Source organism: Chaetodon trifascialis, chromosome 21 (assembly GCF_039877785.1).
Source record: "Chaetodon trifascialis isolate fChaTrf1 chromosome 21, fChaTrf1.hap1, whole genome shotgun sequence".
In the NCBI taxonomy this organism is placed as follows: domain Eukaryota; kingdom Metazoa; phylum Chordata; class Actinopteri; order Chaetodontiformes; family Chaetodontidae; genus Chaetodon; species Chaetodon trifascialis.
In genome coordinates this window covers 8,835,103-8,851,999 of record NC_092076.1, presented here as the reverse complement: position 1 = coordinate 8,851,999, position 16,897 = coordinate 8,835,103, and the positions used below count along the sequence as shown (strand labels likewise).

Sequence of the window (16,897 nt, the reverse complement as noted above, 5' to 3'; positions counted from 1 at the left end):
TTGAGGAAAATTGTAATAAATAAATAAATATCGCTTAAAATTTTAACCCGTTGCTCTCACTTTACTTATACACAGTTCCAAGACACAATTTGCAGGAAGGTGGAAATAGACATTCAGCTAAAACTTAAGACAACAAAGCTGAACAAAGAAAGCAAAAACAAATATAGAAGTATTTTGCACAAACAGTGGGTGAATAAAATAATTGTACTAATAAACATATGTATATAAGCACGAGTGACCAACAACATACAATATCTATATATAAGTCAAATGTTTCTGTAAATTATAAATCTCTCAATTATAATTTATAACTTATTTTATTATTAGCGGTATCAATGTAAAGTTAGCGTTGGTTAAATGATAGAGAGCAACCAAGGTATTAAGCATTTTATTTTTTATTACTTTTTTCAAGGCAGAGTTTTATTTTGAAATTTGAGACTTCAAACGACACTTCCGTTCTGCTTCCGCGTTTCGCCGGCCGGCCTGACGCCATGTCCTGCCACTTCACCGCCAATTTACAAGGCAGAGCGTGCAGAAAAGCAACATTTTAATAATATCAGCGCGACCACTGACGATAAATTAAGCGTCAGTGCTTCACCTGCAGCGGAAATTAGCTCACAGACGGTCGGTAAAGTTAGCGACACGGCCGCTTTACTGTTGTTGCAAACTGCTGGGACAGTTTCATCAGCAGCTATCTGAGCCAGGGGAGGAGTCGTACACATGCAGAGCCCACCTCTGTCCAAATGTTTGCGTGAAAAATTAAGGAATGAAGGGTTAAAGAAGATGAGAAAGACTCTATAGAAGACGTTACACAGGACAGGTACATTCACAGGACAAGATAAACTGGGACTTCAGGAGGTCAAGTAAGAACAAACACGCTTATTTAATTAGCGAACCAGTGGGATTAGTATGATTTGCCTGTACATGTGGATTATATTATCTAAATATAATGCTCATCTCTCGTTTCTCTGTTAAATACCACAGTTCAATGTCTTTGATGCAGTTTGTCTGTGTGTTTTCACTCTGTCTCATTGTGATAGCAAGTCAGTAAACGCACCATGCTGCTGCCAAGGCTGACGCTGTGTTCAGGGAGCTCACTGGATTTCCAGAGACACGTCTGCCGGTTCCTCACCAGACCTCTGACCCAAGGCAAGCAATGCTGCAGAGCCACACCGTGACACACTTCATCCCATGGAAACAACGTGTAGAGGGAGCAGTCTGTTTACATCCAGCAGCCTGGATTACAGACGAGTTAAACAACAAAGTTTTTACCCCAGATCTTCACATGAGGAGAGCAGATTTTAGTGTGATGCAAAGGATCTGCTGCTGGAACAATCGGTCAATTTCTTGATGAGTCAGCTGACAGAATAAATATAAAAATCAAGATAAGATGCCTTTGGTAGATCCCTGAGCGTTCCTCTAGAGCCACCAGCAGAATATATTCTGATATGTGATAAATAATTTCAGTCATTTTACAGACACAAATGCAAACATTTCCCAGTTGTAGCTTCACAGTTTGGGCGATTTTCTGCATTTTTATTTTCTGAGACATGTTATGTTATGAGACAGTAAGCTGAGAATTTTCAGGTTTTGTAGTGTTGTTGGACAAAACAAAACAAATTTTAAGACATCACATCCAGCTCTAGTGAAATTGGCAGATTAATTGTTGCAGCTAGAACTGTAACAATTAATCAATTAGTTGTCAACTATTGAATTGATTGCTAACTATATACATATATTTTCTTTACTCCTGTGTGGCAGTAAACTGAGTGTCTTTGGGTTGTGGACAAAACAAGACATCAGAGGACGTCATCTTGGGCTTTGGGAAACGGTGATTGACATTTTTCACCATTTTCCAACATTTTATAGACCATAAAAACTAAGTTATTAATCAAGAAATCATGCTGCATATTTGATAATTTATGAAGCCATTAATCAAGCAAACATTTGCTTTTCTCTATTTTATATTACTGTAAATTAAAAAGAAATAATGTTTTTGAATGTTGCTCTGATAAAAGAAGCAAGTTGAAAAAGTCACTTCAGGCTGTTTTTGAATGTTTTCTGACATTATAGAGTCTGCACGATTTATTGATTCATTGATGATAAATAACGATTAATTGTTAATAATTAGTTTCAGCCTAAAAAGACGAGAGCGTCTTTGTTTTCTGCTATGATTAGATGAATGAATTCAGGATTGTGTCAGCCTGTTGTCTGCAGACACGTGGTCAATTTCAGCCGTAAACCTGATAAACAGCTGTTGTAACTTACTGAGCCAAACTTTGACTGAGAGGTTGTGCCTGCTGCAGGGAGTTTTCTGACGTCCTCTGGGCTGTGCAGGGTGTCGTGGGCCTCTCCCTTCCTCTCCCTCCCTCCCTCTGTCTGTCTCTCTCATGCGCCTCATTGCTCCACAGAGATGTGTAATGTCAGCACAGGCCTTTCTGCTCGCCCTGCTGATGTGGCACTTTGAAGGCTGTGATTATCTGGTTTCCCGGGTTACAGATGGATGTAGGGGAGGGCTTTACTCTGTTTGTCGCACTCATGAAATCAATGAAACAAAAACCCTGAAAAACAGCCTCGTTTGCACGGTGTCGCAACGTTTGGAGTGTTTTGTGTGGAAATTTAAACACCACTATATTGACACCTCAGCAAATTAGCTTGTTTTTAAGAGCTTATTTCAAGCAGTTGAAGGCGCCATGTCACTTTCTTCATATTTTGCTTTCTGATTTTAAGTGCAGTCGATTTTATAAAAAAAAAAAAGTCTCCTACCTGAGTGCCTAATGTGAAGACTTTTAGCAAATTAGCCCTCCAAGATCTGCTGATAAGTTAATCACAGCAGAATCATCCCTTTTATTACATTTCTTTAAAGTCTTCACTATGTATATTATGAGTTTGGACAGACATGGATGTAAACTTGTGAATTAGATCTAATTCCATTGGCCAGAGCTGCTTCTCCTTGGATTTGCAAATGTATAACATTGAAATAAATGATAAAACACTACTAAATAACATCCTCCTCCTCTATGCAGCTCCCCAGGGGCGAGCTCATGCCGGCTCCTTTGCACACCGCGGTGAGCTGCGTCAGGCCAAGAGGATCGTGGTCAAGCTCGGCAGCGCCGTGGTCACCCGAGGCGATGAATGTGGCCTGGCTCTGGGGAGGCTGGCCTCCATTGTGGAGCAGGTGAGGCCGAATGCCAACACAAACCATCCTTAAATGAAGAATGAAAGAACTTTTGGGATCTGTGGATAGCGAAGAAATCAGCAGGGAATGTAAGCTTTGACAGCACTTCTGTCAAGTTCTGTGCAAATGAACCCATGAGTTTGTTTTTTTATTTGTTTTTTGACAGTTTTAAAGGAGTTAGTCTAGTACTAGCTACTGAGATGTCTTACCCCGGTGTGACCTGGTTGATGCGCTTCGCTGGTTAATTAACGTAACCGTTAACCGTAACGTGTTGCTTCCTCCTCCAACAATCAACGGCCATTCGTTGCAGCATAACAATTTCTTTATTGCTTTACTGTACACTATATGACAAATAACCATTTCTTCCATAGACCAAACACAGCTTCCCAATAATAATTTCAGTGCTACAGCGGTCAAAAAACTGTTTGCCCTTCTGGGGTCAAACACCTGACCTCAACAAAAAAACCCACCTAACTTAATACCTGAGCATATAAAATTACAGCGACACCAGTGTTCACAACAGTGAATAGCACACACAAACCTCAAGATGTCTTTAACCCATTGAGTTTTTCCACTCTATTTGAGGCGACACAATTCAATTCAATTCAGCTTTATTTCAGACTCATAGGTCCATATCGGAGTACCTTGTATCACTTTGTGTAGGCTCAGTTAAGGCCTTAATGATGAATTTTCTGTCACATAAATTGTGACAGAAATGATGATCGTTAAAAAGCTAAGAAGATGTTTTTATTTCCCTTTTAAAGCTGAACCCTCAGTGAGTCTGACAAAACAATCTCTGGGTCCAGCTGTGGTGAGTCTTAATTGGGTGTGTTGTCGTCCAGGTGGCCATGCTGCAGAATCAAGGCAGGGAGATGATGATTGTCACCAGTGGAGCGGTGGCCTTTGGCAAGCAGAGATTAAGACACGAGATCCTGCTGTCCCAGAGTGTCCGACAGGCGCTGCACTCGGGGCAGAATCAGCTCAAAGACATGGTAAGAAGAGCTGATGTTAACGTAAAAAACTACAGCGTAAAGCTGGATGGATGATGTCTTTACTTCAGAATCGATGTAATCAGACATCTGCGTTGTGTTGCAGTCGTTGCCAGTGCTGGAGGCCCGGGCCTGTGCTGCAGCTGGACAGAGCGGCCTGATGGCTCTGTATGAGGCCATGTTCACCCAATACAGCACTTGCACTGCACAGGTACTTCCACGCTTGCAGAAACGTACAATGCCAACATTTTTCCCGGTGGTTGGTTTGACTCTGTATTCATTTTCCGCTCTCTCCTCCCTCCTGTGCCGTCAGGTCCTGGTGACAAATCTGGATTTCCATGATGACGATAAGAGGCAGAACCTGAACAGCACGCTGCAAGAGCTGCTGCGCATGAACATCGTGCCCATCATCAACACCAATGATGCTGTGGTGCCCCCGCCGGAGCCCAACAGTGACCTGCAGGGGGTAAATGTGGGTACAAATAGCATGGGGGGCGAGGCTGATAGCGGTGATGGTAGCAATGGCAGCAGAGGTGCTGAAGGTAGAGACGGTGTATATACAGTGTAGATGGGCCTGTTGATGAGCTACAGTGTTTTCTATCATCCACACACACGAACATCTCTGCCATCCTGCCTCACCTCATCAGCTCTGCCCTCAACCCTTATGGCATGTGCATGCAAGGAGGGGATGGATGGCAGTGCATGCAGTCACTGGGCTGGAGGTGCTGTCGGAAGGGGCTGGGACTAACGCCTGGAGGTAGACTCCTCCTCTACCTGCTCTCCTGCAGAAATAACTAACACATCTTTTTTTCTTGGAGATAATTTCACTTTACTCTCTCTGTCAGGCTTTTTCTTTTTAATTTTGGGCCAACTTCAGTCATGCTCGACTGTAAGTAATTATTCTGGAAACGGAAATGGACTTAATGTGACTGCCTGTCTGAGGTTTTAGTTTATCGTCCAGACAAATTTGCACTGGCATGAAAACATGGACCTTTCACCGGGTCCCTAAGATTTGCCCTGCTGGTCCCACAGAGTGACAGTTTTTGAAGTACACAAGCGTTTAGGAATTAGCTTCTGTTCATCAGCCCTTAAGAAAAGGCTCAAATGGTTAAATGGCAGATGGCTGACTTTCTGCCACTGCTTACATCAGCAGTTTTGTGCTTCTGCAGGTGATCAGCATTAAGGACAACGACAGTCTGGCGGCGCGGCTAGCTGTAGAGATGAAGGCTGACCTGCTCATCGCACTGTCTGACGTGGAAGGTATGTGTGTTACCACAACAACAGTCTGGGTCAGCTGTTAGATAACAACACCATCTGTCTGCGCTCTTCACCGGGAAAAAATAAACCCCCCTTCTCAGGGTCAACTGAGGGAGACAAACAGAGACCTTCTGCCTTCATGTTCGAAACTGATGCTGATGGGGTTGCCACGAGGCGTGTATGTGCACGTGAATGTGTCAGATTTAGAAGGTGGACCGTAGAGTCATTAGTCTGTCAAATTGATTTGCCAGTTAAATGACCCAGGAATTAGTATGTAACAGATGTGCAATAAGTGTGAGGTTTGTGTGTCATTGTTTATTTTAGACCCACGTATGAGCAAATAAGTTGTTGCTTTCATAGGACTGTACGACAGCCCTCCCGGAACAGATGACGCCAAGTTAATTGACATCTTCTACCCTGGAGACCTGCAGTCCATCACCTATGGCACAAAGTCCAGAGTTGGGATTGGAGGCATGGAGGCCAAAGTATGTTAAAAGTCCTCATTCGCGCAGTTTAAAAACTGTGTTCATTGACATTGTCTTTGTGGACATTCATCGGACAGGCAGAGTGCAAAGCTTCTTGTTCTATGGATAATTTCTTCTTCTCATGTTTGCAACAGAAAATTCTATTGATCGGCCTGTAGTCAAGTGTTCATGTTGCCGTTTTTTTACCTGTGTTCACAAAGAAAATATAGAATATTGTCCTGCTTCTTTAAGTTGTACATCTAAGATAAAATATGGTTTGACATTATGTTGCTTATCCTATGAAGAAGTAAAGAGTTTTTAAAATTGCATGTTTCTCTGTGTTTTCCTGCAGGTCAAGGCTGCCCTCTGGGCCCTGCAAGGTGGCACCTCGGTGGTCATTGCAAATGGGACCCACCCCAAAGTAACAGGTCATGTCATCACTGACATCGTGGAGGGCAAGAAGGTGGGAACCTTCTTCTCCGAGATCAAACCTGCCGGTGGGTTCACCTGGGCTGCATGCTGTTTCTCTCAGCCTCTTCTCACATGAGTATTATTGCAGCCATGTTAAAGCTGCAGCTGCTGGTGTTTTACACACTCAGTCACCAGTTTATGAGGTACACCATTACCCAATTACGAGACAACAGCACCACAAACTACAGCCTCTAAAATGATCATACAGGTGAATGAGCACCTTTCTTAAACAGTCCAACCAAAACTGAACCTTATAGCCTTCATGACGGTAGGATCTTTTGTAGCTCTGCTTTATTAGACTGCATTAGTTTAGGCTACGTGAACCTAATAAACTGTCCTATCCCTGACCCCCTCACCAGGCCCAACTGTGGAGGAGCAGACAGAAATGGCACGAAACTGTGGAAGAACCCTGGCATCCCTGCACCCAGACCAGGTGGCACATTATTTTAAATATATTGTATCATGGATTTCAGTTAATCTGTAAAAATATGTTGATACAGGGTATAAACACTCATCATTTCAAAGGTTAATCCTAAGATTACCTTTTATCAGATACAGAGAAACACTGACCTCTTGTGGGTAGATGTGCTACATGCTCATCCTGCCTTTATTCGGTTGACTGTGTTGACAGAGGAGTGAGATCATCTGTCATCTAGCAGAGCTGTTGATTGAGAGGAAGGAAGAGATTCTGGCTGCCAACAAAATGGACATGGACCTGGCTGCAAATACAGGTAACAGGGTCACACTGAGTCAGGTTTTGAGCAGATGTAGGGGTGATATCAGCAGAGTTTGCAGCAGTGTGGACTCATCAGCTCATATATTCTTTACCAACAGACAGATCTAATTGTTGCTTTCTTAATATTGCAGCATAAATTTATCTAAGAGATGATTTTGTAAAAAACTTCCAACTGTACTGCTCAATTCATATCTCTCCACCAGAGGGCGACAGTCACTTTCCCTCTCTATGGATTTCTTTAGTTAATTAGAGTTTGATCCATATCACCTGAACGTGTGACGTCACTCTCCCTCCTCTCCACAGGCCATTTGCCACCAGCCATGCTAAAGCGTCTAAGCTTGTCTCCAGCCAAACTCAACAGCTTGGCCATTGGTCTGCGCCAGATCGCCGTGTCCGCCCAGGACAGCGTGGGCCGTGTGCTGCGCAGGACCAGGGTGGCTCACAACCTGGAGCTGGAGCAGATCACGGTGCCCATTGGAGTTCTTCTGGTCATCTTTGAGGCCCGACCTGACTGCCTGCCTCAGGTAACCACGCAGAGCGCCTGTAACACAAGTTATTTAGAGTATTGACAGATGGAAACGACATAAATACATTATTAAGACATAAAACACTTTTCTTTGGAAATGTACATGCAATTCATCTTATGTTAAACTTTCTCAAAATGACTGCAGTAATATCACACCATCTTTATCTTTATCTCCAGGTGTCTGCACTGGCCATAGCCAGTGGCAACGCCCTCCTGCTGAAGGGAGGCAAAGAGGCAGCCAACACCAACCGGATCCTCCACCAGCTCACCCAGGAAGCTCTTTCCTTGCATGGAGTCAGAGAGGCTGTGCAGCTGGTAAAATCAGTTCCTACACATTAATTAAAAGGCAATGCTTCACTTCAATCAGTTGATTGTAAAACAGCCCGAGAAAACCTGATTTGCACCTTCATATGTCTGAGATGGCAAACCTGTGTTTGTTATAAGGTGAGCACTCGTGAGGAGGTGGAGGATCTGTGCCGACTGGACAAGATGATTGACTTGATTATCCCTCGAGGTTCATCCCAGCTGGTGCGGGACATTCAGCGGGCGGCCAAGGGCATCCCGGTGCTGGGTCACAGCGAGGGAATCTGCCACGTCTACGTCGATGCAGATGCCAGCATAGACAAAGTCATCAATATTGGTCAGCATATATACATTTCTTCTGTTATATTGAATTTATACGACTCGTTAATTTACCCAATATTAGATTACTATAAGTATGTATTTATATAAGCGTAGGCCAGTTCTCCCAGATATGTATGTTAGATTATAGCCAAGTAATTGACTGATATTTTCTCCTTCCAGTCAGAGACTCCAAGTGTGACTACCCAGCTGCATGTAATGCCATGGAAACTCTGCTGATCCACAGGGACATCCTCAGGACCCCCCTGTTCGACCAGATCATTGACATGCTGCGTACTGAGCGGGTAAAGCACCAAATGTATAAAGATCCTCGTTCATATTAGCACAATATCTCATCAATCAATGAGATTACAGTTGACTTTTCGGCAGAAAACATTAATATTATGTTCGGAAAAGTCATACACTTCACTAGTCATCCAACGTAAGCACAATCATTAAAAGAAAAAAAAATCTGTGGTGTCACTAGGTGAAGATTCATGCAGGCCCTCGGTTCGCCTCCTACCTGACATTCAGCCCATCTGAGGCGAAGTCCCTGCGGACAGAGTACGGTGACCTGGAGTGCTGCATGGAGGTGGTGGACAGCATGCAGGAGGCTGTGGACCACATTCACAAGTATGGCAGCTCACACACGGAGGTTATCGTCACAGAAAACGGTAGGTGGCCCAATGCGTAAGTGCTGATGTCTTTTTTTTTTAAATACATTCCACCGGTTTGTGTTTTAACATGCATATCTCAAAAGAAGCAGCCTCTGAATGTTTTGGTCATATCCTCATACCTCAGCATGAAACAGCACTGGTCAGTCTTTGCAGTCTTGTCCTGCTTGTACCTATTTATGTAGGTCTGATATGCATCAAGTTCTCTCTCTCTCTCTGCTTCCTTTCCACGTCCATCTCACTTTCTGCCACAGTGACTAATGAGCAGCGACACTTTGTTGTCAGGATGAGTGCACAGCCTCCCTGTGTGACTCCAATGAAGGGGACAGAGCCCATTTAAAATGTAGAGCAGATGCTAAAGCTTGGTTTAAAAGGCTCGTCCCTGTCATAACTTTGGGTCACGTTTAAACACATTTTCGTCTTTCAAGTGAGCAATTCCACTGCATCTCTCTAACTCATGTTGAGTCAAACCGTTCTGTGCAGTTTCCAGAGTATTTGCTGACTTAAAGCCTGTGGCCATATTGCATGTGCGTGTTTGTGCCAATTTTATGACACGTTCATTTGTCCGGCAGTTTTTAGAAATGTAATGACGTCTTCATGTGGACTAAATAACTCCCATAAACATTAAAGGATTGCTTTTTCTTTTTTTTCATTTTTTGGGTCGCATAAATCATGTTGTTTGCAACATGGATAGACTGCAACAAAAGCAATCATTGCATAAAAAGCACTAGAAGACTGAGGTACAAATCCCACAGCAAAGGTTAAAATACAGATATGCAGCGTATTTCACAAGCTTCTGTTGGTGAGCTGAATAAAACTGAGCCGCATCTGAAAAAGGAAGAGAAAGTGTGCATTTCGCATCTCCACATTGAGGAATATTCTCCCCTGGCGTGGAAGCTGTGCTGCTGCCATCTGGTGACCACAGAAGGTACCTCAGTGAATTAATATATAGGCGTCAGTCTCAGCTAATGTCAGAGTAGACAGAGAGAGAGGGACATTTATAGGGACAGATAGATAGAAAGAGATAGAAGATACAGAAGATAGAGTATATAGATATAGAAGTACAATCTATACATACACAGATGTACAGATTAGTGGATTAGTAGATAATCTGTGGGGTCATCCGGAGAAAAACCTGCCTGGTTGTATTCATTAATACAGATATTTGTTCAGTATTGACAGTATTGATATATTTGGATGAGCTGGAGTCCAGTTTAAACAGCAACTCTAGGATTTCTCCTGATGACTTTTGGATGTCCACATCATCCTGTCCGAGATGACAGAAGTATAGCTAGACTGTGCTTTTTGTGGGTGGATGGTCACAGCTCACGTGATTTAAGAGCTTATGGCACTGGGTGTGTATTATGACATCGGCGGAGGTGTTTGTGACTGCAGTGGCAGCCACGAATACACGTAATTATGTTATGAAATCGGGAGAATTCGCTGATGTGTGTCTTGTTTTAGTGTTTGCTCTTATTCGGTGTACTAAAGGTTGTGAGCTAGTAGCACCAACAAGCTGTCTTCCTCCTGCAGAGGACACAGCGGAGCAGTTCCTGCAGATGCTGGACAGCGCCTGCGTTTTCTGGAATGCAAGCTCACGTTTCGCTGACGGCTACCGCTTCGGACTCGGTACGTGGTGGTCGTGTCTCCACATCGTCATCATTTTTTCCCCTGTGAAATCTTTTTCAACAGCCTACATATTCCTACTTAGATATGATGTTTACAGTTCTCACTAGCTGTCTTTCTCCCTCTGTCCTCGGCTTTGTCTCTAGGAGCAGAGGTAGGTATTAGCACAGCTCGCATCCACGCCCGGGGCCCCGTTGGCCTGGAGGGGCTGCTCACCACCAAGTGGGTCCTGAGAGGTGACGGGCACACAGTGGCTGACTTCTCTGAACATGGTACCATGAAGTACCTCCATGAAAACCTGCCTGTCGGGCAGCCTCTTGCTGGGCAGAGGGACAGCAACTAGACCAGAGACTCCCAGAGCACTCACTTGACCTAACATCGGTCGAAGTGGTTTGCCCACCAGCAGATCCCCCTGGGGTCTTGTCGCAGATAGTGGCTGATATCACACAGCATGCAGAGAGACGCTTAACACACCAATGGTCCATTTTATGAGCACAACTGTAAAGTTGACCCTGTTCAGACTTTACTGTTATTCAAGGGTTAAGAGTTTACAAATGTTTTAAATCCTACCTCAGCCTACGATCCTTTCAGATGAGTTCGATAAATCGCCCTCATGCAGGAAGCATGATGTGGTGATCACAACACATAATGCCTCTACATTAAAACATTAAATGGGGAACTGAGCAAGAAAGTAGGAAACCGGGATTACTGTAAGACAGTAAATAAAGTTCTCATCGTATATCAAAGGAAACTGAAGTGCTTGAAATAATAATTTTTCGTTAATGAGGCAACCTCAGGACAAGAGACTGACACCAAGTCACAGAAAACCTCATTTCATCTCGTCAATGTCAAAATATTCCTCAACATCAAAACCAAGATGTACTTACTATGACAGTTTTATTGTGTAAGTGACCCAAAAGTTAATGTAGCTAACAAAAACAGTCATGTGATGTATCTCTATCTAAAATATTTTTTATTTGATATTGTAGATCAGAGTCTATTCTATCAGAAGGTTCCAGCTATAATCGTACATATTATGTAACTGAAGGCCCAGTTCTATATTTGGTGATTGCATTGGCTCGTTACCCTCAAGGTTCATACGGATTGTACTGTAAGTGCTTTCTTTGTCCATGCAACATCTTTCTTTTCTTTCATTGCTGTAATTTCAGGTTGAATTTTCTGTATGTTTCTAAATGTACAGGCGTTTTGATTTGATGAGGTGCTGATGAAGGTAATTTCAGATATGGACTAATTGCCAGTACATGTTGGCATTTGATAAGGAGTGTTACAGACATGTCCTGCACTTCAACTTAATCAAATCAATGACAAACATTCATACAATCATATCAGAAATTTACCGCTTTTGTTTTATAGCAGTGAAAGTTAAAATACACTCCAACTTTTATGCATCAACTTTATTTACCATTTTTTATTTATTTGATCATTGTAACAAGTTGTGCTCATTTTTCTGTGCTTTGCTGCTTTCCTGCTTGTTCCTTGTGGCGCCCAAAGCCCCTGTCAGTGCAGGAACAGTAATTGACAAGCTGCCTCCTTCAAGCTGGAGGGGAGAGCGCGACTGCTTTTAAATTAAGCTCTGTAACATTCCAGCCTCTGAGCCCCTATCTGATGTCTTGCAATGCACACTTAAGGATTGGTTTGGGTTGTTTAATAGCTGCATTGTAGAATAAAAAAAAAAGGTTGAAAAAGAATATTTTGGATATTTTTCATACTTTCTTTGATTTTCGCAGTTGAATTGTTGAGGATTTTTACATGTACGGTATGTTCATCTCTGTCCTGGCACTAGTGTTTCTACTTTCACAAAGAACACAAATTAATGGGGGAAAAAATTCGCACTGATCTGAAAAACAGATGTCTAAAAAGGGCCTTTTTAAAGTTGCCCATAGGGGAATTCGCATTGCTGGAAGTGGGGCAAGGAAGATGGAAGACAATACTATAGAGGTTTAATTATCCAGCCATCAGAAATGAAAAGAGGGAGAAGGAGAACTGAGACTAATAATGGAATCACAGGCTTATGTTCTTGGTTTCTCTGTTTCTTTCGTTTTCTCTCTCTTTTCTAGCATCTAAAGAATTCATTCTCCAAAACGCACTACTTACCCTTCAATCAGCTCCCCATCACCAAGTCCAAAGGGTTCAGAGATAAAGCGGGAGACAAAACTCGGATCTCACTCTTTTGTCCTTTTTATGTGTGAAGCGATTGAAAATACCATCTAAATGACTTGAGGTAGAGACGGAACAATCTAGGGACATTGAGTATTGCCTGTTTGATGCATAGAATTGTATTTTTCAATATCACGTGCATCAAAGTTCTTTGTTACAGTAACAGTAGCTATTCAGGTGCAGGTATGTTATACCCAGCTGCTGTATTTACACCCGTTATCTACCTACTGACTGAAACCCCTCTGTGTTTGCATTGAAATAATATCTTGGCAGTAAACTGCAACCCAGTATATCAGATTCTCAAAATTCCCACTGAAATCTCTGTTTGAATCCAGGTCAACAACAGAGAAGTGCTAGGTCCATAAATGTCTCCTGTAGTTCCAGGCAAACAGTTAGATGCTGTTGCAACTGTTGAATTTTCCCATCGGGGGGTCAATAAAGGTTTACCTATGTTAAAAATGGAAGAGACTGACGATCCCAGTCATCTATATAATTCTATAGATTATATTGCCATGCTGTTTTTGATCACCCCAGCTCCTCAACTGATCTACCAACTGAACTAATTGCAGCTTTTAGTGATGTTATGAGTAGAAAATGCATTGGATTTTGAAGCATGGCCGTATTGAATATTTAAACGAGGCTGTTTGCAGAATTTTCAGGTTATTCTTGCTGTTCTTTTTATGTGACGTTTGCAAGGTTTTAGCCATAAACTTTAAACACAAATGACCAAAGATTTGTTTTTTTTTTCTTTTTTCTGTGTAAGTCTAAAGTGTTTTGCTTCTTGTGATTGGTTAATATTTGAAGCTACTGCCTCTTCATGACCTTAAATTAGGTGTGGACAGTATCTTCTGTGATGATATATCTTGATGATATGACAAAATACTGAAAAATTATTTTAGTTTAGTTTACAATAGCTGTTGAGCTCTCCTCATACTCAACCAGGTGCTTGTATTGGTGAAATAAATTGGTTTTATTGCACACTTTTGCCATTAGTCTTCTTGCACTTCTTACATATTAACGTGGTTTGTTGTACGTACGTTGTAACCAAACTACTGCCACGCTCCTGTACTTACTCCTCCACCGTCATGTTGCTGCGCTCTAATATTAGGAATTAGACCCGTATTGTCATGAACAATATGGTATGGCACACCTCTGCCTTAAATGAGCTTCCAGTTATGGCTGAAGCCTGGCAGCCTGTAAATTTCTTCTCATCTCTTATCTGACATTGCCCCCAGACCACAGCTGATCAGATCCCATGTTGCACCCTGTTGATGTTGTGTTGTCCGCTGGGTATTGTTGTCCACAGATATGAAAAAAAGATGATGAGGGCAAATCACTGGACTTGTACAGCAAAGCTGACAGTCCTTTAATTGGACATTACTCAAGGCCAAAACTCATATTTCTTGTTGTGCTTGATCTTAAGAGATTCTCAAATGCACTCCCTGCTGGGCTTCAGATTTTTTTGAATCAATAATTAATAGTCAAAGTTATTTATTCATGTGTATCTTTGCCAATTACGCAGCGTCTAATTAACAATTTCAATAATTGATATTTATTTCTGAAAGGGTTCAGTATCTTGGGCTGATGAAAAATGCATGAGCGGGGATGTGGACTGGGTTTTGTTTTTTGTTCTGAGAGAGCTTGATGCTCGGGGCTAATACCAGGCCACTTTGACTCCAGCTCTTTGAGTTGGCACTGGCCCTGTGATGTGGATCTAATATGGGCATCTTTCATGGACCCAACGCGCTCACTCTGCATCATGTGATCTCATAAAGACTCCTACATGCTCATCCTCAGATACCCTCTTTTTTTTTCTCTTTAATATCCAACTTCAAACAATAAGCTTCTGTTTCCTTGATAATTTTTCTTTGTGTATGTGGAATGACAATATCACGGCAAACTGTAGAAACTCTTGGTCTTACTAGGACCTTAGTGGTTACACTACATCTAACTCTGTGGCCTGATGAAACTAAAGTTCAGTCACCGTACTAAAGAGAAAAATATTCCTCAGATTTATGAAAAGCCGTATCCCCCTGATCTTTTTATAGTGACAGCTGTAGTAGTCAATAGAAAATTAACAAAGGCTCCCTTTAGTTGACTTTCATCAAGTTTTCGTTTATTGTGATTCCAGTAGGACAGGAGGTCGGGGGCCGGCGAGGCAAACCATTTTGCTATGGGACGACCAAAGCAAAAAAAGATCATCACGATTTACCGTGAGCATTGCTTGAGCACTGAGTTGGGGAGGAACTTTTACCCAACAATTCAAAGCAACCCAACAAAACCAGAACCCAACATCAGACGCACCAAAACGCCCATCATCAAAAATGTATGATGTCAGGTTTGGACACCACAGTGTTGAGACCACACTGAAACAGTGTTGGCATTAGGGGAACAAGAGGGTGGAAAGCTTAACAGTGGGGCTCAGAAAGGGTAAAAAAAAGAAGCTGGAAATCAATTGAGCTCAGTGACACGTCTCAGAGAGCCAAAGGTGGGGCTGGTGCTTCCCCACTCGCTGTGCCTCCTGTACTCTCCAGGGCGCAAGAAGTACTGGCGTCCCCTGTAATTGGGGTGTTCATGCAGCATCCAGTAGCCCTCCATGACATTGACAGAGGAGATGTCACGGGTGTGGAAACGCTCATGCAGGTCTGGGCAGTCATCCATTAGCTCCAGATTCTGGCCCGCAAAGTCAGACCGCTCAAAGATCTTCATCCTGTAGTTCCCATTGTACTAGGGAAGAAATGACGAGAGACCATGATGATATTGCCTTTTACGGTAAATTAATCGACCTTTTTCTAGTACTGATTCAATGAGACAATCTACATAGAACTAGATATATACAGTTATAGGTCAAGCCTAAAAAAGATGTTTTAAAATACCCACAGGTACTGGCACTGAGTGGTGACAACAGTATGACTTGACTTAAGAACTAAATGATCCTAAACTGGCAGCACTACAGAAAACCTTTGGTGAGGGCATCAATTAAAACTCACAGGTGGCACCATACGGCAGGAGCGGATGCAGTCATTGAAGCCTGCCCAGCGTTGGTAGTCGGGGTACTCGCCCTTGTGGAGGATGTACTGATAGCCTCCATAGTTTGGCTTCTCGTAGGCCACCCAGCAACCGCTGTCCACTCTTATCGAGTTACAGCGGCTGAAGTGGTTTTGCATCTCAGGGCAGTCACTGCTGCACTCATAGTGACGACCCTGGAAGTTCCTGTCTTCGTAGAAGATAATCTGCACATGATGGTTGGATGGACATTATCACCACAGGGCAAGGGCACATGAAATTTTGTATATGACATTAGCAACAAAAATAACTGAACTTGAACTTTTGGTCCATAACGCATTGGTATTCTGAGCCAGGTTTGCAAGTTAGCTTTATCCAACAAACTTCTTATGTAGAATAATAGTAAAGGAAGAATTTTGGATTAGATGAGCTTGAGGGAATATTTCCCAAAAGATACACCAGTTGAATAAAAATACATTATAGCTTGTGGTACTTTTATGGAGAAAAAAAGTTTTGGTCTATTTTGACAGGAATTAAGACTCCAAACTCAGTTGACTAGCTGCACTTTTTTTTACCATCCTAAACAGAAAACAAAGGCCTAATTAAATTAAATTAATTTAAATATAACCATGTCTTTCAGTCTACCATGTTTTGGCTTTTTATTAAGGTTTAAGGTCTGTAGCATTTTATATGACAAAATGAAATTATTTTTGAGTGTGTCTTTGACAGCATTTATCAGTTCAGTTACCATTTTAAGTTACTTATCCCTTAGATGCAGTTTATCAATTTCAGACACATCAGAACATTTAGTTGCTTTACTATATAGATTTGAAGTTGCGCACTTACCTTGCCCATTGTAACTGTGTTAAGTTCAGACCAGACCAGATACTGGCGGCACCAGACCTCTTTATAGACCCTGCTGGGATCAGGGCTTTGCAAATGTGAAACAAAGCTTTGTCGTGTCAGCACAGTACGCTCTTTAGACTGCAGAACACTATAGGACTGGTGGGCTGCAGCAACCTCTTTGTCTCTGTCAAAGCTCTGTCTGTCTATGGAAAATACTGTACAACTGCACTTTCTCAAAGGGCTACAATAAGACTTGCAACATCTGCCTTTATTGGCATGAATGCCAGAAACCTACGTGCATGCTGCGAGGATAGACAGGGCAAAG

General features: G+C 42.4%; 2 protein-coding genes across 3 annotated transcripts; one reads left to right on the top strand and one right to left on the bottom strand.

Moving 5' to 3' along the window:
* The first annotated feature begins 551 nt into the window (after positions 1 to 551).
* Positions 552 to 10,885, top strand: aldh18a1 (aldehyde dehydrogenase 18 family, member A1). 2 transcript variants are annotated; one of them, XM_070990656.1, is made up of 18 exons: positions 552 to 820; positions 1,041 to 1,149; positions 3,027 to 3,178; positions 4,021 to 4,170; positions 4,274 to 4,378; positions 4,481 to 4,639; positions 5,337 to 5,427; positions 5,785 to 5,909; positions 6,241 to 6,385; positions 6,719 to 6,792; positions 6,991 to 7,090; positions 7,399 to 7,619; positions 7,799 to 7,936; positions 8,066 to 8,261; positions 8,426 to 8,547; positions 8,730 to 8,916; positions 10,450 to 10,545; positions 10,689 to 10,885. In XM_070990656.1, exons 2-18 carry the CDS (start codon positions 1,059 to 1,061, stop codon positions 10,883 to 10,885), a joined length of 2,349 nt encoding a protein of 782 aa, XP_070846757.1. In that variant the 5' UTR covers positions 552 to 820; positions 1,041 to 1,058. The 2 variants fall into 2 exon arrangements, with proteins under 2 accessions (XP_070846757.1, XP_070846756.1); XM_070990655.1 differs by having other exon boundaries at positions 552 to 863.
* Positions 10,886 to 14,954: 4,069 nt separating this feature from the next.
* On the bottom strand, positions 14,955 to 16,581 carry crygmx (crystallin, gamma MX). Its single transcript, XM_070990149.1, has 3 exons — positions 16,573 to 16,581; positions 15,711 to 15,953; positions 14,955 to 15,447 (listed from the first exon to the last, which is right to left on the bottom strand). The coding sequence occupies exons 1-3, from the start codon at positions 16,579 to 16,581 to the stop codon at positions 15,172 to 15,174; spliced, it is 528 nt and encodes a 175-aa protein (XP_070846250.1). The 3' UTR covers positions 14,955 to 15,171.
* Positions 16,582 to 16,897: the final 316 nt, after the last annotated feature.

Coding starts and splice junctions, on each gene's coding strand:
- aldh18a1 (XM_070990656.1), top strand. CDS start 1,059: ATGCTGCTGCCAAGGCTGACGCTGTGTTCAGGGAGCTCACTGGATTTC. Junction 7,091..7,398: donor GGACCTGGCTGCAAATACAG/GTAACAGGGTCA, acceptor TCCTCTCCACAG/GCCATTTGCCACCAGCCATG. Junction 8,917..10,449: donor GGTTATCGTCACAGAAAACG/GTAGGTGGCCCA, acceptor TTCCTCCTGCAG/AGGACACAGCGGAGCAGTTC.
- crygmx (XM_070990149.1), bottom strand. Junction 15,448..15,710: donor CCTGCCGTATGGTGCCACCT/GTGAGTTTTAAT, acceptor TTTCTTCCCTAG/TACAATGGGAACTACAGGAT.